The sequence below is a fragment of the Miniopterus natalensis genome, chromosome 17 (genome assembly GCF_054644295.1).
Source record: "Miniopterus natalensis isolate mMinNat1 chromosome 17, mMinNat1.hap1, whole genome shotgun sequence".
Classification (NCBI taxonomy): Eukaryota; Metazoa; Chordata; class Mammalia; order Chiroptera; family Miniopteridae; genus Miniopterus; species Miniopterus natalensis.
The window spans coordinates 35,735,053-35,758,398 of NC_142097.1; the positions used below are offsets into that span (position 1 = coordinate 35,735,053).

A 23,346-nucleotide genomic window follows, 5' to 3' on the forward strand; every position below is an offset into this window, starting at 1 on the left:
GTAACCAGTATAACCTTTACTAATGAGATGTATTACATTCTTTTTTTTGTCTTCAAAATCTGTGTGTTTTACTCTTATAGTATATCTCAATTTGGATGCTAAATATTTATCAGAAATACTTGATCTATATTTAGAGTTTATAAAATTCACAGCTGAAAAAGTAGATTCACATACCTAAGTTGTTCCAGGTAGTCTTTAAAATTTTCCAATAATTGAATCAAGTACCAAATGTTATTTCCCTTTAATATTTGCATCCAAATTGACAAAAATGTTTCATCTATTTTAGAATTGACTTGACTTTGAAGCAAAAGCACATCAGTTTCAAAACTATGTCCAAGTTAAGTAAATTCACTAATTCATGTGTCAACTCGGTATTACTAACATGAAATTCAGGAGATACTGCATAACAGAAAAGCAACTCTAAATTTATTAATATCAACAAAACATTTAAACTTTTCTTGTCATTTTTGCAGCCAGTTTTTATGTAATGCTGTTGATTATAATTAAAATCTTCATATTTATGTTAGAAAATGTGCATCATGAGAGGTTTCTATTTTAGTGTAAATTCTTGTTCTTCTCTTGCTAAGTCACAAATAAGCATTTTCTTTCATTTTCTTTCTTTGGAGCTTCAATTTTAGTCTTAGGTGGAAGGGCTTCTTAGTTTGCAATTCACCTGCCCGGAGAGTTTAGGGGGTGGGGAGGGGAAATGCCTGGTTAAGTTTGGTTGCCTCTACCTGCTTTTTTAAAAAAAAATATCTCCTTATTGATTTCAGAGAGAGGAAAGGAGAGGGAGAGAGAGAGACAGAAACATCAATGATGAGAGAGTCATTGATCGGCTGCAGCCCGCAACCCAGGCGTGTGGCCTGACCGGGAATTGAAGCCTGATCGCCTGGATCCTAGGTCGAGGCTTAACCGCTGAGCCACGCCCGGCCGGGCACTACCTGCTTTTTTAATCACCTCTTCACCAGCACAGCTCATCTTCAGTGCCCTGATGTTACCTTCACCAGCCCCCGGGTCACAGGTTCGAGTCCCGTAGGTGTAGGGGCGTCACCGTTTGTTCTGAGCCGGCGGTGGATGAAGGGAGCTCAGAGCCCCAGAGCTCCTTTTCTCTTTACCACTCTGCAGCCAAACCTGGCCGCCTCCTGCCCCAAACCAAAACCACTCTCCACCACACACACCAGTTTAAACCAGGTCTATCTTGGTATTTTCTCTTTCTAATTCTTCCGTGGTTGATCTTGGGAGAGGGAGCACTGGTCACACTAGTTCAACTGGGACTCAAGCATAAGGATTCTGAGCACTTCCTCTGTGTTAGACACTGTTGTAAGCGTGTCACGCAGATGAACTCACTTAATCCTCACAACCGCCCTATGAGGTTATATTAGCAGCCCCATCTGATAGATGGGAAAACTGAGACGTAAAGAATTTAACTAGCTCGCCTAGAGAACTAACCTGTTGAGGACTCAAACCCAGGTACTCTGGCTCCTGAGTGGGCCCTCTTAACCTCTGCCTTGCAGTGGATTTACCCAGCGCCCTCTATGGGCAAATTAATGTTATGTCGGCCAGGGCATTGCCCCGAGGTGTCTAGCTTATGAGACACTGGCCAGAAGAGAGGAAGGAGGGTGACAAGGACAAGGCATTACTGGCCAGGCCTGCTGTCAGCAGCATTTGATCCCAGGCTGGAGACTAAGGGATGTCTCTCAGGGCAAACCCAGGCTCAGCCTGGTTAGAGGTGAAGGGAGGCCGGTGAGTAAACGCATAAGCCCAGCCCAAATGAGGGCTGATGTCATTTCTCCTCTGAATTTGTCTCTGAATTTGACATGTGGTGTAAACTTGTTGGTGTGAAATCCTGCCTACGCCTCCCATGCGCTGAGTTTGAGGGCCTTCTAGTGCGAGCAATTTTTAAAATATATATCTTTATTGATTTCATAGAGAGGAAAGGAGAGGGAGAGAGAGAGAGAAACATCAATGATGAGAGAGTCATTGATCGGCTGCCTCCTGCATGCCCCCCACTGGGGATCGAGCTCACAACCCTGGCATGTGCCCTGACCGGGAGTCGAACCCCGATCGCCTGGCTGGGCCAGTGCGAGCATTTGAGTGGGCTGGCGCGACTCCGGCTGCGGACCTGGACGCCTCCCTGGGCAGCCGGTACCCGCCCCTCTCCTGGCCTCTTCACCCGCCTGCCGCTTTCCCGCCCTCTTCTTTCCTTTGCCCTGGGGTGGTCAACATGTATTGGAGGGTGGGACCCTGTCTTAGACCCTGGGAAGGATGCTCGGGAGGGATAAGATGTGAAGGTCAGTCAGTGACCATGAAGCCGAGTGAGGACCATGAGAAAGCGAAACCTCTGACTCCAGTTCCTGGGCTCTTAGGAGCTGTGGGCATCGTGAGTTTTCGTAATAACAAGGCTAGTGTCTGGCGTCTTGATTCTTGACTCTCTCTGGGAAACCACAGCCCTCCTCCGGTGCCTTCTGAAGTGCCGGGCATCTCTGCCTTGCCGAGAGAGAATTAGAAGCTGATCTGGGGAGCGTCTCCTCCCCCACTGGGTGCCTGTGGCCTAAGGTTTCAGGCTGCCAGGCTCCTTATCTGCCTGGCCCCAGGGACCTGCTACATGCCTTCTGAGCCACAAATATTTCACACTGGGGCACCCCGCTGCTACCCCCCCCCCCGCTCCTTTCCAGCTTCCTCATTCCTAAATCCACACCCTGCGCTCTCCTTAGCCACTGCGCCTCCCACGGCCCTCTCATGTGGGCCCCTCTCCTGGAACTTTTTTTTTTTTTAATTTTAATTTTGTTTAAAATATTACAGATGTCCCTTTTTCTCCCCAATGACCCTTCCCCCCCCGTTTCCTCCCCCTCCCCAGTCCCTCTCCCCACCATTGTCCGTGTCCTTGGGTTGTGCATGGAAATCGGAGAAACCTGAGGACGCTTCTAGCTTCATCTGCCCGGGAAAGCAAAAGGAAACGAACAGCTACGAATGATTCCTACGAGCCAGAGGTGGTTTGTGGTGCCTCACTGACATTCACGCAGCTCTCGCCACCACTGGAGAAGGGAGCGTTTGCTAGGGAAGGCCCTGAAGGGACGGGGCCCAAGGGGACGGTGGCAGAGCCAGGATGCAGGCCTGGGCTTGTTTGCCCCGAGAGCCCACACCCTTCCCGTGTGCCCGAGCCCCCTCGAGCCTCACCCAGCCTTCCCAGCTTTCTAACCTTGTTGCTCTGTTCCCAAGCACACTGGATATTTTTGCTTCTCCTTATAGTTGAAAGAAAGAAAAAAGACAAAGGGAAGGAGGGAAGGAAGGAAGCAGGGAAGGAAGGAAGGAAGGAAGGAAGGAAGGAAGGAAGGAAGGAAGGAAGGAAGGAAGGAAGGAAGGAAGGAAGGAAAGAAAAAGAAAGGAAAGGGGAAGAGAAAGGAAAGACCACCTTCCTGCTCTATGTCTTTTGAAGATCACACTTCTTTCTAGAATGAATAGAAAAACTTGTTTTTTAACTGGAAGGGGACATAGGAGAGCATCTCATTCAGTGGTTATTTTTAAACTCAAACCATGGAACCGTTTTTTAGAAACTGGTCGTGGGCTGCCCAGTGTATAAAGCCCAGGGGAGTGGTGCTGACTGAAGTGGTAGGGGGTGGGGGAGCTCCCAAACCTGGCCTCTCTGTGTCCTTTGCAGTGGAAGCCAGTCAGGGAGCCTTAGGTGTCTTTCAAACACCATTTGAAAACTCCTGATCGTCTCTCATTTAAGAGACAAATAAGCTGAGACCCAGGGAGGGGAGAAGTGGCCGGCAGAGTCAGGACTAGTGCTGGGTCGTCCAGCTTCTGGCCTGCAGCTTTGTACAGAAACCCCAGTTGTGCATCTGTGTAAACCCCACAGGACACCTGGTCCAAGAAGGGGATGCCGTTGGGAGTAGAGAGAGGGGAGAGGCCCGGCTCCTCCCTCCCTCCCTCCCTCCCTCCCTCCCTCCCTCCCTCCCTCCCTCCCTCCCTTCCTTCCTTCCTTCCTTCCTTCCTTCCTTCCTTCCTTCCTTCCTTCCTTCCTTCCTTCCTTCCTTCCTTCCTTCCTTCCTTCCTTCCTTCCCTCTTTCCTCACCAGCAACCTGAGCTCCCAACCCTCCTGGGCAATAAGGTAGTCAGGTAGTGGTCAGACAGGGAAGCGGGAAGGGTGCAAGCAGAGGCACCTGGGAGCAGGTGAGGGTCAGAAGGAAGAGAGAAGGGGAGACAGAAGAGAAGAGTTCAGGAGAAAAGAGCAAAGGAGCCTCCACGCCAGACCAGGACCAGGACCAGCCCATGGTGTGCGCCCTGCTCTTGCTCTAGTATCTCCCCGGGCAAGTCCCAGTCCCTTTTCCCTGCCTCAGTTTCCTTTGAAGGCTTCCTGCTCACAGCAGTGAGAGCAGGTGTAAGCCACAGGAGGGGCAGGGTGGTGTCAGGGCACCGCACACAGGGCCAGGATTCCATGCTCAGCTCTGCTGTGTGCCTTGAGGTAGCTCCAAAGTCTCCCTGGGCTTAGATTCCTCACCTACAAAACCAGGTGGGTTGGGATGATCTCTAAGTGCCCTTTGGGCTCTGAAAGATCTGGGACTTGAAGCCTGTGCTTAGGGCGCCTGGGAATGGGCTGATGTGGATCCCAAGACCCCTGCAATTGCAGGCTTAGGAGCTAACAGGGACCAGGGGTTATGTAGTCTAGCAATCTGGTTTTAGAGGTGAGGCAACTGGCCCTAGAAAGGCAAAGAGACTTTTCTGCTTTCTTGGTGTTATTCCTTTTTATCCTTTGAATTATAGTCTCAAGATTCAGCCCAAAGCAATTCTGTGCAGTGGATAAGCTTTTCTTGTGCTGTTTTTCTGAACACTTATTGACTTTCAACATTTTTTTACAAAAACAGCACATGCTCGTTATAAAATTTTCCATGAATACAGGAAGTGAAAAAAGTAAAAAACTGCCAGTTGCTGTCATCATCCCATCCTCACCCCCTAGGTCCCCAGGGGTGTCTTCTGTTAACACGTTAGTGTGTATTCATCCTGATCTTTCTGATGAACACACAGACATGTGTCCCCCATAAATGAGATTATAATATCAAGCATTCACGCTCAAACTTTAGAATCAGACACCCCTGGGTTCTAATGCAGCTCATAGCTCATTAGCAGCGTGACCTTGTTAGCCGTTACCACTTTTAGTCCCAGCCTCCCCATGTGTAATACGAGAGTAATAATAATATTTACCTTATAGGATTGCGGTGAAGATTTGATGAGATTTTATATGAACAGCGCTTAATGGTGTTTGGTACACAGTAAGCACCACACACACACACACACACACACACACACACACACACACACACACACACACACACACACACACACACCCAGAGGTATAGTGAAAATGAGACCTGAGTTTCCTGACCTCCAGTCTCATCAACTTTCAGCCATACCTGCCTCTCACTCTGGTTCCCTGGGCACATGTTAAGTGCTCAGTACTTGCTGAATGAATGAATAAGTTTGCTGGGGCTAGTAGACCTAGGGATCAGAGGTCTGTGGAGTTCTTAAGATGCCTGCTCTGGAAGACGGAGGGTTCACCCTGTGGATTGGGAGGGGGTGGGAGTGTGTGCGTTTTCCGGACCAGCTGTTGCTTCAGGGCTCTGGGACTGAGAGTTGAGCCTCAGGACAGAGTGGAGGCCCCAGAGTGGCTCTCAGCTTAAAGGATCTTGGCTTCAAAGGAATGTGCAGTGGGCTGCCTCTGCTCAGGAGGGGCTAAAAAAAGCCTGACCCTCCCCTGGGCTTTGTGCGAGGGTTATCAACTGTTCAAGTCAGCTCATCTCTCTGGCTGGGCGCTGGCATTTTTGAGAGGGCCTGTTTTCCTGGCCCCTCTGGGTTTCCACCAATTGGCAGGAAGGGGTCAGCCTGTCCCAGAGGTAGAGACCATGAGGGGTATGAGGGGTGGAGAGAGGGGGAGGGGGCTGGTGGCATCAAACCTGGTGACAATACACAGTTGTCAGCTGTCCCCTGCTGGTTTTCTTCCTTTTATAGTAAGTAGCAGCTGCTCTTGCTCTCACCCAGTCCCTCTGTGGGGGCTCCTGCCCAGGATAAAAGGGGAGAGAGGCTGCCCAGTCTCCTGTCTCCTTCCCCAGGCACTGCATCTCTTGATTCCTTCTTAGGTGCCACCTCCACCAAAGATCCCAACAAGGCAACATGCCTCCCAAGAAGCCTGAGCCTAAGAAGGAAGCTGCCAAGGCAGCTCCAGCCCCTGCCCCAGCCCCTGCCCCAGCCCCTGAGGCCCCCAAGGAAGCTGCCTTTGACCCCAAGAGTGTAAAGGTGAGTCTCAGCCCCTGGGATAGGGGTGGGGATGACATTCAGGGTCCTATTTGCCTACAGCTTAGAGAGTAACTTCAAGGAGGCTGGGCTGGGGTAAGGCTATGGTGTCCAAGCCCCAATCACAGTCCTGGGGGTGGTGGAGTAGGTGTTGGAGCTGGTGAGGGGTGTTTTGGGTTGTTTGGCCTTGCCCCTTGAGAATAGAATTCTGCTCCGTCTGAGGAAGCGCTGCTCTGTCACCCTGATTTGCCCGGCAGAGTTGGGAATGGCAGGGAGGTGCAACCATCCAAACTCTTTTTTGGAAACACAATGTTTTTATTGATTTCAGAGAGAGGAAAAGAGAGGGAGAGAGATAAAAACATCACTGATGAGAGAGAGTCATTGATCCTGCACGCCCCCCACTAGGGATGGAGCCTGCAACATCGATCCAGGACCTCCTGGTTCAAGGGTTGATGCTCATCCACTGAGCCATGCCGGCCTGACCCATTCAACCTTTTTTAGGGCACTTTGGGGGCCACCATAGTGAAGTAAAAGAGACTGACCCTTTTCTCAGAGAAAAGACACAGAAGGATAACTGCCAGTGGAACTTGGAGTCAGTGATGTTGGCAGTGAGGGAGTGTGTTCCCTATGCCTGGGGAGGCTTCACTCTCAGACTCTTGCCGTGGGTGGGGGTTGGGGGGCAGGGAGGCTCTAGATAAGGTGACAGAGAGTGGTTCCCTCTCTTCTTCCCTAGTCCAGGTGGGCTCCCCCTTCCATGGCCTCAGCCTGGGCTCCTATCTGGCGTAAGCAGAGCACTGGCCCATCCTAGCTGAGACTCTCTCTCTAACCTGGTGAGGCTGCCGGGCCTGGTTCCGTCTGCCGCCGCAGTCCTATTCTCTCTCTACCCTGCCCTGTGCCCCTGACACTGGAAGGTTCCTTTTTCTGGAGCTGGTGTAGGCCCTGCCAGCTGACTCAGTCCTTTTAGGCCTCCCAGGTCTCCGGCCCAGCTGCAGAAGGAATGGAACTGGGAGGGGACGGGCCTAGGAAGGAGCAGGTCAGAGGTCTCAGGAGAGCAAAGCAGTTTTAGGCGTTGGCACAGAATGTAAGAGGGCAAGTGGCCACTGGTATGAACAGCTATTAATAACAAGTTGGGTGTGGTGGGCCCCTGGGAATGTCAGCCTGAAGTCAGGGCTGGGGTGGTGAGACGTCAGAGCAAAATAAGAGCCCAGGAGCAGGTTCTGTGACAAGGAGGCAGGAAACTAAAACCCTGGGCTCTCACTGGATGACCCTCCCTGGCAGTCTCAGGATTCCTCCCAACTCCCACAGCCCCGGAGACCCTGCAGTTGTGCCAAGTGGTCAATCTATGGTAATGTCTCCAGGAGGCAGGAGTTAAGCAGAACTGCCTTGGCCAAGAGATGGAGGCAGTTGCCCCACCCCCGAGCTTGGTTATGGCACACTCTGTGGAAACTGAGGCATAGTGTACGATCTTGAAAATACCTGCAGGTATTCTAGCTCATACATCACTCCCTCTATGGGTAAAGCCTGGCAAGAAAAGCTGACTATCTCTGGGCAGGATGCCTTTATTTCTGATTTGTTCTGATAGGCCTGGGCCCTGGAGTCTGGGCAACAGCTCACTAGCGGTATCAGACAAGTGCTTTCCCCTCGGTGTATCACTTCCCTCCATCACCCACTTCCCCTGCTTTCTTTTCCCTGGTTTCACTCCCCTTTTCCATGTCTGCGTATTCCACTCCTGGGTTTTTTAAAAGTTGCTTTAAAGTAGAAAAAATATGTGTCTTTCATGAAGGCTATTTTCCTTATTACTTGTCCTTCTCAGTTCCTTTGCTTAGAAGATTCTTTGCTCAAAGAAAGAGCAAAAGTGATAGCCCCAATGTGTGTGGTTCTGACCATGTATTCTGATGTTATGTCTTTCTACTAATTTTTCTTACATGTATACTCCTGGGACTTAAAGAATTGCAAAGTAAGACAAACTGTACCTTTTCCTCAGAGAGTTCATGCAAAGGATCCTTTAGCCCATTTAGGGGGTTTCTTTAACTTCCTGACCCCCCCCCCCGTTTGGCACAGTCCATTCCTGGGCACAGCTAGTTCCCTTCCCAACCTGGTGTAACTCCTCCGCTGCTCCCCTAGCTCATTGCAGCCACCTGCAGGGTCCTCATTAACGGAGGTCAGCCTGGGGTGGGCACAGCACAGCTCAGAATGACTTAGGAAGGATGGTGCAGGAAGAAGGCGATCCAGGATTGGTCCCCACCAGCAGCGGAGAGGGGATTTGGGGGGGAGGTGGTGGTGGTTGATAAGGACAATGAAGAAACACACGATCTTAAATGGAAATGACTCATGCTTGGTCATTGTCATTCATTTTCAGAGCCTCCTACCTTCCTCTTCTGTACTCATAGTTGAATTATTATGCATTGGGGGAGGGGAATCTAAAGTATATTCCTTTGCTCAACAAATATCTTTTGAGTGTGCACTCAGTGCCAGGAATTTCCATGAGCAACAACAAACATTCCTGACTTGCAGGAACCCTGGCTTCAGGGCGCCAGGATACACATATGGGCATGACTGGAAACAGTTACCAAGCATCGAGGGTCCACCCAAACTACTCCTGCTGTCCCAGAGTGCCTACGAGGGAGGGACTGGGGTGGAGTGGGGCGAGGGATGGCCGCATTGAAGGAGATGACCTATAGTCAACATGAGGTAGAAAAGGAAGGCCAAGGGTGAGAGTGGGAGGTGCCCAAAAGGAGGGAAGTGAGGCTTGTGGGAGGATTGTGGAGCAGGGAGAGTCGGAGCCATGGAAGGGAGGTCGGTTTATGGTCACTAGGTCAAGAAATTCACACTTGACACAAAAGAGTTATAATAAGGAGGGAGTGTAGGTTCTAGAGTTATCCAGGGTATTTCACTTGGAGTCATCACTTAACAAGCGGTATTGAGACAGACTTGGAGGCTGTCAGTCGTGTCCCACTCATCAGGAGACTGCTGTTTCACACTTAGCCCACAGTCTCCTTCCCTGCTCATCTGGGGCCTGTTTGAGGTGACCTGGCTGGTGGAAGCCACTTCTGCTTCCCTTGGGAAGCCTTTGGCAGCCTCATTCCTCTGTGTTTCTCTCCCCAGATAGACTTCACTGCTGACCAGATCGAAGGTGAGTACTAACAACCCCCCCTCCCCCACTGCGCCCTCTCTGTTGCCCTTCCTGGAGTAGGGACAGGAGGAGGAAGAGCTGTCATCATCACCATCATAGTAATCATCATCATTATCATAATAGCAAACTTACATTTCCTGTGGATTTGCTCTTTGCTCACTTTTGCCTACTACATGTTGTTAGTTAAGCGTGCATTAACTCATTTAATTCTCACAATGACCCTGTGAGGTGGGGACTATAACCACCCCATTTTACAGGTGACAAAAGTGAGACACAGAAGTTGGGTGGCTTGTCCAGTCTTAAGATTCAAACTCAGGCAATCTGATTCCAGACCTGAGTTCTCAAGTACTCTGCCAGACCACCTGGAACATAATAGATGCACAGCAAAAATGCCTCCCCCCCCCCTCCACTCCCAAAATCTACGCCCTAACATATTTAGAAGCCCTCATTCCTGTTCCTGTTATTGGAAAGCTCCCCTTCAGGTTACCAGCTTCCTCTTCCCGCCTCCTGAAGTCTGCCAAGATGCTCACCCACTAATGGTGGCAGGGCCGACAGTAACTTGGGATGTCCTAGTCCACCTGTGAGCTCCATCAGCAACACTTCTCCATCTTTGTTGAAGGCAACTTATTTTTCTCAGTCTTACATAAAGTGTTATTTAGTGTAGCTTCAAGACAAGCCTCAAGATCTCCAGCCCCCTTCCAACTTGATGGTTGTCCCTTAGCCCATCTTCTGGTGTTTTGAGAATGAAATGTTTCATAATGTGTATCTGCTTCACCCCTGGGGCTCACTGTCATTGCAACTTAGCCCTCTGTTTTCCTCACCACATGCCCGCAGGACATAAAATCATAGGAGTTGGAAGGGACCTTGAAAGGTCATCTGACCCAACTTCTCTGATTTTAAACACATATTACATATATATGTGTTTATATATATAAATACCCTCACCAGAGGATATTTTTTTCCATTGCTTTTCAGAGAGAATGGAAGGGAGAGAGATGGAGAGAGAGAGAGAAAAACATCGATGTGAGAGAGACACATTGATTGGTTGTCTCCCGCACATACCCCAACCTGGGCTGGGGATCGAGCCTGCAACCGAGGTACATATGCTTGGCTGAAATCAAACCCGGGACCCTTCAGTCTGCAGGCTGATGCTCTAACCACTAGGGCCATAAAGATTTTCAGGGCTGGGGCCTAACTCATTCCAGTCTTTTATCCCTCTGACTTTGAAGATTTTCTCCCTTATGTTGGATCAGAATAGTTTCTGCTTTAATTACCCCTGCTATCTCTTCATTTACTTATCGATGAAGCTGAAGATGGTTCTCTCGTGCTGGAAAGAATGTTATTTAAAATTAGGAGACTTTGGTATTATCCTGAATTCTGCCACTATGACCATGAGACTTTGAGCAAGTCACTCCTTTAAACCTTAGTTTTTTTATCTGCAAAGTAAGGTTCTTTTTGATTCAGAAATTCTGCGACTCTGTTCAGCACCCTCTAGATGCCCCTCATCTATTTGAAGGTAGTTATCAAATCTCTTTGTAGCTCTATATTCTCCACGTGACATGGCCCAAATTTCTTTTATGTCTTTTTTTTTTCTTCTCATAGAAACTATGAGCTTCTAACCCTTGACTGCCTTCTCTGGTCCCTCTCCGGATTTTCATGCCCTTCTAGAATGGGGTTACCACCATTGTACATTGCTCTAGCAAGCAGCTGACTACTACAGACTATTGAGAAAAGGTTTCTTCTGAGCCCATTAGCATCACTCTCAGATACCTCAAGATCACCCTGGCTTTGTTTTTTTTCTGGTAGCAATCCTAAACTTCAGCGTTTGGTTCTTATGTGTGTCCCAGGTTTCCCAGAAGGCTGGAGCATTAGCAGGTCTCCTCGCTCCTCCTCATTTCCTTGGTTTCCTTAACAGCCGGTCAGAAGTCACATCTGCATTGGTCTAAAATGAGCATAATTATATACCTATAGCATAAGGCTTTTGTAAAAATTAATGAGGCAATCCATGCAAATTATCAGCTCAGAGCCTGGCCCCAGTAAGTACTCAAATCATAAGTTGTTCTTAGTTGCTTCCTCCTCATGTTCCAGTCTCTTAGAAGGTATCATTATAGTCTGCTTTTATGAGGAGACTCCTATTAAATCCAACCTCACTCTTCTGAGTGAAACAGGAGATCAAGAAGTCTGAGTTCAGAGTCAACTAGCAAGCATGTATTTATCAAGCACTGAACCTGTGCCAGAAGGCAAGCTAATTGCTTCAAAAATTAAAAAAAAATAATAATAAAAATCAACCCCTTTCAACAAAGCTGTGAGATCGGTGTTACTTCCTTATTACAGAAGAGGAAACCAAGGTTTATTGAGGTTAAGTGACTTGGTCACAGTTAAATGGTAAGATTAGGATTAAACTCAGTAAAGTAACACTAATAGCATTGTTTGAGAATCTACTACATGCAATTCATTGTGTTAAGATTTTTTTACATAATTATTGTATTTGATTTGGATGTAATTAAAAAACCCTGTGAGATAGGTGCCATTTATAGAACAGGTTTTATAGAGGTTAAATATTTACTTGCCCAAAGTCACACAGCCAGTAAGCAACAGAAGTGGAATTTGAACTCATTGAGTATTGTGACAGACCTGTGGTTTTACATCTTTTTAATTCATCCAAAGCCGAATAAAGAGTTGCTGGTAAAAGTTTTGGGGAACCTGCTTTGATGTGTGGAATGATTGTAAATAATCCATATGCAGCCTCTAAGTAAATAATTGTTTCTAAAGTACTTGGCTTTTCTCCTAGGTAGTCTACACATTCTTCTTTGGTTTATATTGTTAATCTGCTTAGCAAACCATTTCTTTGCAGATAGTAAAAGGTAACTTCAGTGCCCTTCCCGATCCCAATTATCCCCAGTAGTGAATTGCTTGAATCCAAATTAGTGAGGAATTGGGTTCCTCGCAAGCGCGCAGAAGTGCCTTCATTCAGCCTTGCCCCTTGGACGCCTGCCCCGTCCCTATCGGGAGTGTAGGCCCCTTAGAGCCAAGCTGGCTTGAGAGCCAGGAAATACAGTAACAACCACCATTTGTAATCCCCCAGCAACCCACTCAGGTTGAACTGTATCCCCTCTTAGAGCTAAGAAAGGACCGCGCTGGGAGGTTAGTAGTTTGGGGGGGGGTGCTGGTCAGTGGCAGAGTCGGGTGGTCTGACTGCTTCCATCATGTCATCTTGTCTGGCGTCGGAGCCCCCATTCAGCCTGGAAGAGGAGGTACTGATATTAATTAGCTGGCCTTTTAGCAGGGCTCCCCGCTTTGCGGAGCCCCCCCCCCGCGCCTCCTCCGACGCCCGCGGCTGGGCGCGCTCCGGGCGGCGCTGCTGCGCTGGGTGCTGCCCGAGACGACACCCGCAGGCTCGGCCGCCTCACTGCACAGCCGGGGAGCCGGGAACCCCACCCCCGAACCGGTGCTCGCTCCGCTTCCCTGCCATTTTCAGCAGCGAGGGTCCCCGCCGACACCCGCGAGGGGTGGGTGGATGGGGGGGTGGAGGCCGCGGAGGCAGCCGGCTGACAGCGCAGATCCCAGACCCGCGCGGCACCGGGAACCGGGACGGGTGGGGCTCCCGAGAGGCCGGGAGGGAACCGGGAATATCTTGCGGGCCGCACCGGCCTGCCCCCAGCCCAGGTGGGGCCGCCCTGCCCCGCCGCTGCCCGCCGGGCCTTCTCTCCGCAGAGTTCAAAGAGGCCTTTTCGCTGTTCGACCGGACCCCGACCGGGGAGATGAGGATCACCTACGCGCAGTGCGGGGACGTGCTGCGGGCGCTGGGCCAGAACCCCACCAACGCCGAGGTGCTGCGCGTCCTGGGCAAGCCCAAGCCCGAAGGTGGGCGGCGGGGCGCTGCCCAGATCTGCCTCCTGTGGGCCCCTCTCCCCCCTCCTGCCCTTGAGCCCGTCGCGCGGCCTCCCCTCCCCGCTTAGCTGACCCAGCACTTAGCTGCCCCTTGAAGAATGTGGCCTGGGCTTGCTCCTGGGGGGCAGGAGCGACATTCTATCTTCCTCTGACACTCAAGGGTGCCAGGGACACGGGCAGGAAGGCTTGGTGGGAATCTGATAACTCCCTACCCGGGAGCCCTTAGTCCCTGTGACCCTTGTGAGTTTTATCACAATTAATTTGTTTCTGATAATGGGTAGAGCATGGAGGACTGCAAATGATCCATTTAATAGAAATTAGAACAGATTCAAGATTAGCTCTAGAATGATGCTCAGCCCCGGGTGCTGCCAGGGATGGGTCCCAGCCTGACAGAGGTGGGGCGCTCTCTGGCCCTCTGCTCCGCTTGCTGTCCTGCTCATGGCACTTCCCTTCCCTTCCCCACGCCACCTGAAGAGATGAATGCCAAGATGTTGGACTTTGAGACGTTCCTGCCCATCCTGCAGCACATCTCCCGCAACAAGGAGCAGGGCACCTACGAGGACTTCGTGGAGGGCCTGCGCGTTTTCGACAAGGAGAGCAATGGCACGGTCATGGGCGCGGAGCTTCGCCACGTCCTCGCCACCCTGGGTATGCCAGCTGGGCAGAGGCAGAAAGAGGGGGCAGAATGGAAAGGTGGGAGGCGCCTAGGTGGCAGATTTGGGGAGCCCCTGAATCCTGAGGATCACATACTGATCCAGCCCTGTCTGTCTGGGCTCTGCAGGAACAGCCTCCCCCCCCACTGGGTTTGGGAGAAGATGGGAGCAGGTTGGCAGAGCAGGTGTGACTGCTGAGGCCTGGGAGGTGGGACCCAGGGTTCCTGTCCTTGCCTTTGCCTTGGCCACTGGGGCCCTGGTCTGCTCACCCAGTGAGAGCTGCAAGGCAGAGGTAGAGGCTTGGGGCCTAAAAAGGGCCTTAAGACCCTGGTTCACTCTCCAGTGCCTTTGGGGGAGGCTTGGTATGACCACTTCCCATATCAAGGAATCCTAGGCCTTTAGGCTTGAGGGGGCGTTTGGATTTTTCCTGTCCCTCCTTTGCCATCTGCAATTAACAGCCCACTGACTCCCACCCCAGGAGAGAAGATGACTGAGGCAGAAGTGGAGCAGCTGTTGGCTGGGCAAGAGGATGCCAATGGCTGCATCAATTATGAAGGTATCGGGTCACGCCTCACTTCCCCAGGGAACCCAGGGATGGGAGGGCAGCGTGGTGTGGACCAGGTGGGCATGCAGAACAGAGGAGATCCAGGAGCTAGAGGACATGGCCACCAGATGGACTTTGGTGGTGTTCTTTTCCATTCTGGTATAATGGAAGAAGCATGGAATTTGGAGGTAGCTCTGTGATATACAAGCTGTGTGACCTTGATTAAGTCACTTACTTTCTCTGAGCCTCAGTTTTCTCATCTGAAAAATGGGGTGATACAGGCACCTTTATCAAGGTTGTGGGGATTAGTAGAGGTGATGTATCTCATTTCGTCTATGTCAAGTATCTGCACTGAGTGGACACGGAGCAGATAGATGTAAGGTCTCTTCCCTCTTCCCTTTTCTCCCACCAACCCCCAAATAAGAGAAAGAATCGCAGTCTGGAGAAGGGGAGTGGAAGGTTTGAAGTCAGGCAGCTTAGGGGAGGGGAAGTGGTTTAAAGTGCCAGGAAGGCAATAAAGAGCTGAGAGGGGCCAAGGGCAATGGCTGATTTTTTTCTTTCCCAGCCTTTGTCAAGCACATCATGTCTGGGTGAAGCGGACCCCTCCAGGGTGAGTACAGCGTCTCCATCCTGGTCCTTTCCAGGCTACCGAGGGGCTGTGGAACATCACATGCCCCAAGCTCTTCTGCCCCAGCCCTGACCCCTGAAGAGGAAACTGCAGGGGATGATGCCCAGGCGGCCGGCCGGCCCCACTCACCATTTCCTCTCCCGCTTTGCTCCTGCCTTGCTCCTGCCCTCGTTCCCTTCCTGCCCAGCCTCCTGCCCTCCCTGGTCTTTGTACCTACCTTGACCCTCATCAGTCACGTCCCCCTGCCTCTCCCAGGGCCTCTCAAGGCCAGTCCATTCTCTCCCTCAGGCCTGGGGCCTTTTGTACAGGCTCCTGTGGATGAGAAAGCCAGATCCCAGGTGGAAGAGCGTGGCCCTGGCCTATAATCTTGACCCTGTTCCTCACTCCCTTCCCTGTGCTCCCCTGGGCTTGGTGCCATCCCGATAGGGATGTGGGGTTTGTGGGGGGGGGGCTGGGTATGGAGGGAGAGATGTCCTTCCCACCTAGCACTTTCTTTCAGGTGCCTGGCCCTTGGATCTAGCCCTCCCAGGGTTTTAGTGAGAGGCCCAGAATGACTGAGCTGGAGCAGGAGTCCTGGACTGATCACTGCACTACAGCCAGAGGACCTCATAAACCCATAGCCCTCCCTGCAAATAAACATCTCCCTGATCCCCACCAGTCTCTGAGTTGTTTTTTAAAACTAATTAATTTAGTTGTTTTTGTGTGTGTATGTGAAAAAGAGAGGGGGAGAGAGAGAGAGGGAGAGAGAGAGAGAGATCACCTGAGGCCACATGTGTATTCCTCAGAGAAATGAGTAGTATCTGGGAGCTAGGAGACAAAGGCTCCCCATGGATCCAGAAATATGAGGGTCAGACCCATGAGTGGTTCTCCACAAAGTCCTCAGGACCCAGGAGCCTTTTATCTTGTGGCATTGCAGTGTGTGACCTCTATTCGCGGCCTAGGATGGCTGCTTCTGCTGCTGGGCACAATGCCGGGCACCTCACATCTCATTCTCTCATCGCTGCTTAGGAGGTAGGAGTTGTTGTTCCCATTTAAGGATGTAAAAATATCACATAGAAACAATAACAACAAAGTCAACTCTTAAGTATTTTAGTGTCCCCCCTCCAGTTGAAGGCTGTAGCATGACATCTGTTGGAGGAGGTCATCAAGAGGATGTGACTGTCAGCTGACCTTAGAGGTGGACCAGGGCATTGGAGGCTCCTCACCCCCTCCCTTGCCCTTGGCATGTACGCTCTGCCCACCATCCTCATATGAATAGCTGTTTCAAGGATGCAGCCTTGAAAGAGCAACGTGTTGTTGAGGCCATCTGGCCTGTGTATGTGACTGAACCCCATTGAAGCCTCTGAAAAACTTAGAAGATTCTGGTGGGAGGTGCAGGGATCGACTTGTCTTTCTGCTGCCCCAAACAAGCCTCATAAATACGTTCCCTTGCTTATTAAAACTGCCACCTATCAATCTGGAGGGGTCTACCTCTTTCTTCTTACCCTCCGTGTACAGGGTTCACTTTGCAAACCAACAGCATAATACTAATATTCAGGAAAAACCAATTTCATAAAATATCTTCCCTAATTAGGATTTACAAAACCTCCCTCAGGCCTACTGGTCATTCCCAAACCTTCCTGTCAGTTTCTAAGGCCTTCCTTTATTTGCCACAGTCTCCAAGGAACACCACTTGCAGCAGCCAGCTGGCCTCCTTCCCCTGTTAGCTCCCTGCTCTGCCACCCCCTCCTCCTCCCCCCTGGCCCCATGATCTCTTGATCAATCTCCTTTCTCCCCCCTGACTCTCACTCCTCTTTCTGCCCATTCGAGTAGCCCCACCCTTCAAAAGGCTACAGCTTTTCCCACTGCTAATCAGCAACGGCCACAACTTAGTCTCCTTAACGCAATTGCCAAATTGGAAGACATCAGAGCTCGAGGAGACCCTGGAGACTTCTAGTAGAGTGTAATCACCTGCGAGCGGCAGTTAGCATAGAGCCATCACGTGTTTGGCATCCTTTAGAGGCCCTTTGGTTCCCAGGGCTTTTAGGGCAGAATGTGCGTGAAGATGGCTAATGGTGCAATATCGCCTCGCACCGCTAGATGGCACAATTGCAGCGGCACGCTTTCCATAAGACGCCCAGGGGCGCGACTGAACTACGCGGCCCTGAGAATCTTCAGAAGTCACTTAGGCCGTCTCTGCGCCATCTCTATGCCTGCAGGCAAGTAGAGGTTTTAGTCACTGACTTTTTTCCCATGACAGAAGTCGGAGTCACCTCTTTCCTCAGCTAACATCACGCAGCGGGCACACGTTCTAGGCCAAGATCCTTGGATCCATTTAACACGGCCGGTTGCTGTCTAACTTGTTCCACCTCGGGGCTCGGTTCCTTCTTAGCAATGTAGTTTCACATGTTAGAGTCTGGAAATTAATCTCCTTGACAGCTGAGGTCAAAATAGAGGTTGGGGAGTTCTGCTAACATCACACTGCTAGGCCTTCCTGTTCTTGGTGTTCTGAACATACAACCTATTTGTTCATTTTAACACGAAGAAAATTCCACCTCATTTGGACTTATGCCTTCTTGGCCTGCTCTCACATCCCCACGCCACAACTTTTATTCATGATTGCTGCTGGCTACTCCTCCCACCCCTTCCATGTGTTCAGGTAAGAACCCTGCAGAGCTCCCCTCCCTCACCCCACCAGCCTCTCTGAGCCCCTTCCCCACCGGTTTCCTTACTCAGTTGTTTGCAGCTCAGCTATGAGCACCACCCATCCCTCTGGCGACGGGAGCAGAGGTTCATCACCACAGAGACCCTTGTGGGAACGTTAGTGCTCTTTTTCCAAGGAGAGCATTTTCATCATATTTTCAAAGGGGTCAGAGACCAAACAAAGGTTAAGAACCGCTGTTTCAGAGCCTTTGTGGGATCCTGTTTCTCTTTCCCCCGGGTGTTTTGACATTGCATCTGCTGTGGCCAGCCTTCCTTCCGGGCGGCCGCCAGCTCTAAGATAGCTCGCCGCCTCCTCTCAGGGCTCTTCATTGCCACCTCTCCCCAGCCATTCCTTGGGTCACACTTAGGTTTGGAGAGGAGGTTCCACCTTTTCCTTTTATTTCTTCTGGGGGCCTGCTTTTAGCTGGATAAGGATTCCTACCAAGTTCCTCTGGATCCTGCCCCAGACTCTGCTGGATCCCCCTGGGGCATTCCCCCCCCCTCAACCTCCCCAGCTAGAGCCCACAGGCTCATGGAATCGCTGTGACCACTTCTGCATCTCTGTTCCTTTATCAGGTTCTGGCGGCCTCTACTGGGCTTCCTCCCTCAGATGTGTGGGTTCCTTGTGGATGTGAATCTTCTTGAAGGTTAGCACTCACATGCCCGCTGTCCTACCAGCTTAATTTTTCTTGTAATAGAGTCCAACGTCAAATGGAGGTACCTCCCATCTCACAAATTTTGGGTCAGACCCAAGAGAGTATGTGCACTTTCTAAAAAATCTTAGTAGTTTTGCATTTACATAAATCTTCTGTGGTGTTATTATGGACAGACATGTCCTTTTGTGCCCAAGGGCCCTGGTCAGTGTAGAAACAGGGAGTTCACAGTGTCCTCGCCTCAGTTTTCTTTATGGTGTATGAACTTTGATCTCGGCATCTGAGGAATGGAAACAGCTCATCTTGCAGTGCTGGTCTCAGGGCTCCCTCAACTTCCCGGCCCCCAGGCTTCAAAGGAGCTTCCAAAGAATGGTCGCCTTGGCCCTACCCTTTCTTCCATTCCATTTCCACCCACACTTCAGCTCTCCGCTCTGTGCTCTGCGTGTTGAGAAGCCTGTGCTCTGTGTGTTAAGGGGAAGCCAGAGGTCAAAGATCGGGCATTCAGAAGCTTGGTTACCAGTTGGAACGTGGAGAGAGCTCTTGTGCATGGCAGTTTCACAATCATTTTCTTAATGCATTTTATTGCTGGCACTGCAAGTTTTTGGTTTGATTTAGAATTGAGTCTTTGCAATATTTGGCCAGGGTCTAATTTCTTATAATGGCAGCTGGCATTGTGCCAGGCCTTTGCGGGTTTTTTTTAAAGTTTTTTTTATCTCTATTGTTGAAAATATTACAGATGTCCCCTTTTTACCCTCATTGATCCCCTACCCCCCACATCCACCCCAGCCCCAGGCCTTCCCCAGACCAGCATCTGTGTCCATGGGCTATGCTTATAAACAAATAAGTTCTTTGATTAATCTCTCCCTCCCCTTCCCCACCGTCCCTTTGAGATCCCTCAGTCTGTTCCATGCTTCTATGTCTCTATTTTGTTCATCAGTTTATTTTGTTTATTATATTCCACATATAAGTGCGATCATGTGGTACTTGACTTCCTCTGACTGGCTTATTTCACTTAGCATAATACTCTCTAGTTCCCTCCATGCTGTCCCAAAGGATAAAAGATCCTTCCTCTTCACAGCCGCATAGTATTCCATGGTGTGAATGTCCCACAGCTTTTTTATCCACTCATCTACTGATGGGCACTTGGGCTGCTTCCAAATCTTAGCTATTGTAATTTGCGCTGCTATGAACCTAGGGGTGCATAAGTTCTTTGCGATTGGTGTTTGGGGTTCCTTAGGATATATTCCTAGAAGTGGGATCACTGGGTCAAATGGAAGGTCAATTTTTAATCTTTTGAGGAAACTCCGTACTGCTTGCTGGGCCTTCGGCGTTTATAAAATCACACAGGACCTGGTCCTTGCCCTCTAGGAACATGGAGATGGATACGTAAGCTAAGCCATGTACTGTGCACAGATATAAAATATCAAGCAGGCGGCAAAGGCTGCCGGATAGTTACTAACAGAGAGGTGGGGGGATTTTAAAGGGAGAAGCAAGATTATTTCCAGTTAGGACATCAGAGAAGGCTCTTTGGAGGAGGAGGAGGTGGCGCTGAAACTGTAGAGGGAGATTTTGACACATAGAGACAGCAGACAGTAGAATTAAGAGAGTACTCTCAGGTCAGGAGGGGCCTATGCTCACGAGCTATGTGAACCTTGGGCAAGTTTCTCAACATCGCCAAGCCTCGATTCCCTGATCTATGGAATCCGTACAATAGTAGTCCTGACCCCCTCGCGTTATTACAGATGAGCTAATAGCCGTAAAACGGTGTCTGACATACAGTAAGGACTTGGTACATATTAGCTCTGGAGGGGAGGAGGGTATTCTAGGCAGAGAGAACAGCTCTAGAGGAAGAAGGAAAATGAAGCAACCATTACTCTTTTGGCAAACCCCCAAATAATAGAAATACCTGGGAAGCAAATGGAGAGAAGCAGCGCTCAGCGTTATGGGCACCGGGCCTTGACCGCCGCCTTTACCGCGCGCTTCCCCTGCGCTAATGCTGTTCCGCGCGCTTCCAGCCCATCGGCCGCTCCTCTTCCCGGCGACTCCCCCTGGGGCAGGGGCAATGATCTGCATTCTACAGATGAGGAAACTGAGGCAGAGAGAGGCTAAGTAGCTCTCCAGGGGCACTCAGTGGGCCTGTGGAAGCTTCAGGAATCAGACCTGGGTCCCGTCCTCTCGTTGCCCAAGCCCCAGCTGCAGAGCCCGCACCTTAGTTGCCTCCTCCCGGCCCCTCAGCGCCCTGCTGTACAGCTTGTCACCTATGAGTCACTTTCTCACTCCAGTTTCCTTGTGGGGTAGAGGAGTCGGGGATGCTCCAGAAGGCCCTTCCAGCTCGAGGAGTCTGGTTTCTTTTTCTCCCCTCTCCTCCAACCTTGTCTTTATTCAGCTGTCATGGGTGGTTCTGGCCCAGCCGCCTGACCGCAGGTGGGTGCTGGGGTCCCTTTGGTACAAACCTGCCAGCAGGCTAAAAGAAACTCAGCCCCGCCCGCTGTGGCTCTGTGGCTAGAGCCCTGGCCCATGCACCGAAGGCTCTCGGGGTTCATTCCCGGCCAACGGCACGGACCTGGGCTTCAGGTTCAGTCCCAGGCCCCAGTCAGGGCGTGTGCAGGAGGCAACCGATCAATGTGTCTCTCTCACATCGATGTTTCTCTCTCTCCCCTCTCCACTCTCTCTAAAAAAATCAATGGAAAAAATATCCTCTGGTAAGGATTAACAATAAAATAAAAATAAAATAAAACCAGCATGTAACAAAATCAGAGCAGAAGTACCAAGGTGATTTGGAAAGGAAGGAACCAGTGCTGGGATGTGAGTCAGACATCCTTCCCCGGGGGCAGGAGTTTAAAAAGTGACCTCAAAGGAAATGGGGGATGCTGGTTTGGGCTCCAGGTGGGAAGGTGGAATGAGGGGCCCGTCTCCCTGGTGACCCTGTCCCTCTGGTTTTTTCTTTGTGGCACCTGGGGCAACTGGTTGAGATGAATCTTGTGGGTCGTTAGGGGAGGGGTGGAGCAGGAAGAGAGTTTTTGAGGGGAGGCAGGGGAGGCAGTGAGTCACTTGTGTGATGTGACTTGCAGCTTAGGTGGGCATTCTGCAACCTTGCTTTTTTTCCTGAGCTTTTGGACTTGTTGAGTCTTGCTACATAATCACTGTCATATTTTTTACTGTTTTCGAGCTTGATAAAAAATACAGTTAAAAATTGCCACAGATAAATAGGGCTGGGACTTATATCTTACCTATGTAGCTAATTTCATGTACCTTTGGCAATTCTATTGTGCATATCTCCCATCGTTTAACACGCTACAAGTAGTTTTTAAGGGACTCTGAGAGTTTTGCCTCCCTACCTCAAAGGTTACCCATGGTCACCTGCCACAGCGTCCCAAGTGCCCATTATTAATCACCTTTTGGGAGGGTAGGCATTGAAGGCTGCTGGGTATGGAGAATGCCAGGGTTTGGAACTGAAGACTACAGTTTACCAGTGAGTGACCTTGGGCAAGTGACTCTCCCTCTGTGTACCTCAGTGTCCTCATCTATAAAACAATACCCATTTTAAGGGAGTTGTGAAGATTTTATAAGGTAATATGTATGAAGCATTTAGCACAATGCCTGGCACAAAATAAACTACGAAACACAATATGTTAGCTACAAAGTTGTCACCAGTCTGTCACCTTAGTTTAAATCTTACTCAGTAGATTGTCCAGTAGAATTCTGAAGCAATAGGAAACAACTTCATTTTGTGACCCAGGCAAAGGAAAACTCTAGAGAAACAGGGCATTCATTAACTAGGATGGTCCAGTCTGAAGGTTTATATCACATACAAAATCCTCAATTTAGGGGATGGGCCTGAGGGTCCCTTGGGAAGAGCCAAAGACACAGTGGGTCAGGAAGACAGATGAATGGCGATGCGAGTAACTACCCAGGTGTGGTCACAGGTGTCTGAGGCCCTAAGGGAAGGAGAATGGAGCCAGAGGGGTGGAGAGGAGGGAGGGAAGGGGAGGGTCAGAGAGGTGGAGGTGCTCTTCTGCCAGGGGTCCTAGTCGGGGTGAAGGACATGTGGGCTCTCCCTCTCCTCCACCCTCCATCCTCATGGCCTCCAGGTCAGGGCCGAGGATTGCAGGCCTTACTGGGTTGGAAACATCCAGAGCCACGGGTAAGTGAGGCATGCTGCTGATTAGACTCTCGGTTCATAGTCATCCCACTCTTTGTCATTCTTTCAGGGAAAAGCTGAATCCCAGGGGCCCTTTGTTTGGTCCAGACCTTGGTCTAATGCCCAGGTTTTTCCGGTGTGGCTGTAATATCTCAGGAGTCAGCTGGGCATGGCTGGTAACTTCTTATAATAGTCAAGACAGGAAGTGGTCAGGACCTGGGAATAGAACAGCCTCGTGGGTGAAAGGGTAGGAAAAGGCTTTTTCTGAGAAAAAGGGCCCCGGGTGACTTGTCCTTGGGCTCTGAAGGGATAAGTGACCTGATGCTTTTAGGTCTTGGCAAGAAAAGGGGTCCATGAATATGGGACAAGCTGAGACTTGTCCTAGCAGCGCTAATTACGCCAAGGATCAGCATGGGTTGGTGCAGGGTCGGGGAACCTGACCCAGGAGCTGTCAGAGGACGGTCAGTTTGACCAGCAAGGACCCTGCCCGTAGCCTGTAACATCTCCCTGCCTCAATCTGGCCAACATTGCCCAAGGGGCCTAGTGATAGGCGGCAGTGGGAATTTTGACTTGTAGGCGGAATTTGGGTATAGACTAGAATCCAGCATAGATGAGTTGATCCGAAGGGGGCAATACAGCTCACGTTTACTGAATACTTACTACATGCTAGTCCCTGTGCTAAATGGCTTACATTAATTTTTTCCATTGACTCCTCATTTTACAGATGGGAAAA

The 23,346-nt window shown here is 50.4% G+C and overlaps 1 protein-coding gene across 1 annotated transcript; it reads left to right on the top strand.

Annotated features, from left to right (window-relative positions):
* Positions 1–6,041: 6,041 nt before the first annotated feature.
* On the top strand, positions 6,042–15,788 carry MYL4 (myosin light chain 4). The gene is made up of 7 exons (XM_016205004.2): positions 6,042–6,291; positions 9,394–9,421; positions 13,136–13,285; positions 13,787–13,960; positions 14,444–14,521; positions 15,075–15,119; positions 15,637–15,788. The coding sequence occupies exons 1-6, from the start codon at positions 6,169–6,171 to the stop codon at positions 15,101–15,103; spliced, it is 582 nt and encodes a 193-aa protein (XP_016060490.2). The 5' UTR covers positions 6,042–6,168; the 3' UTR covers positions 15,104–15,119; positions 15,637–15,788.
* Positions 15,789–23,346: the final 7,558 nt, after the last annotated feature.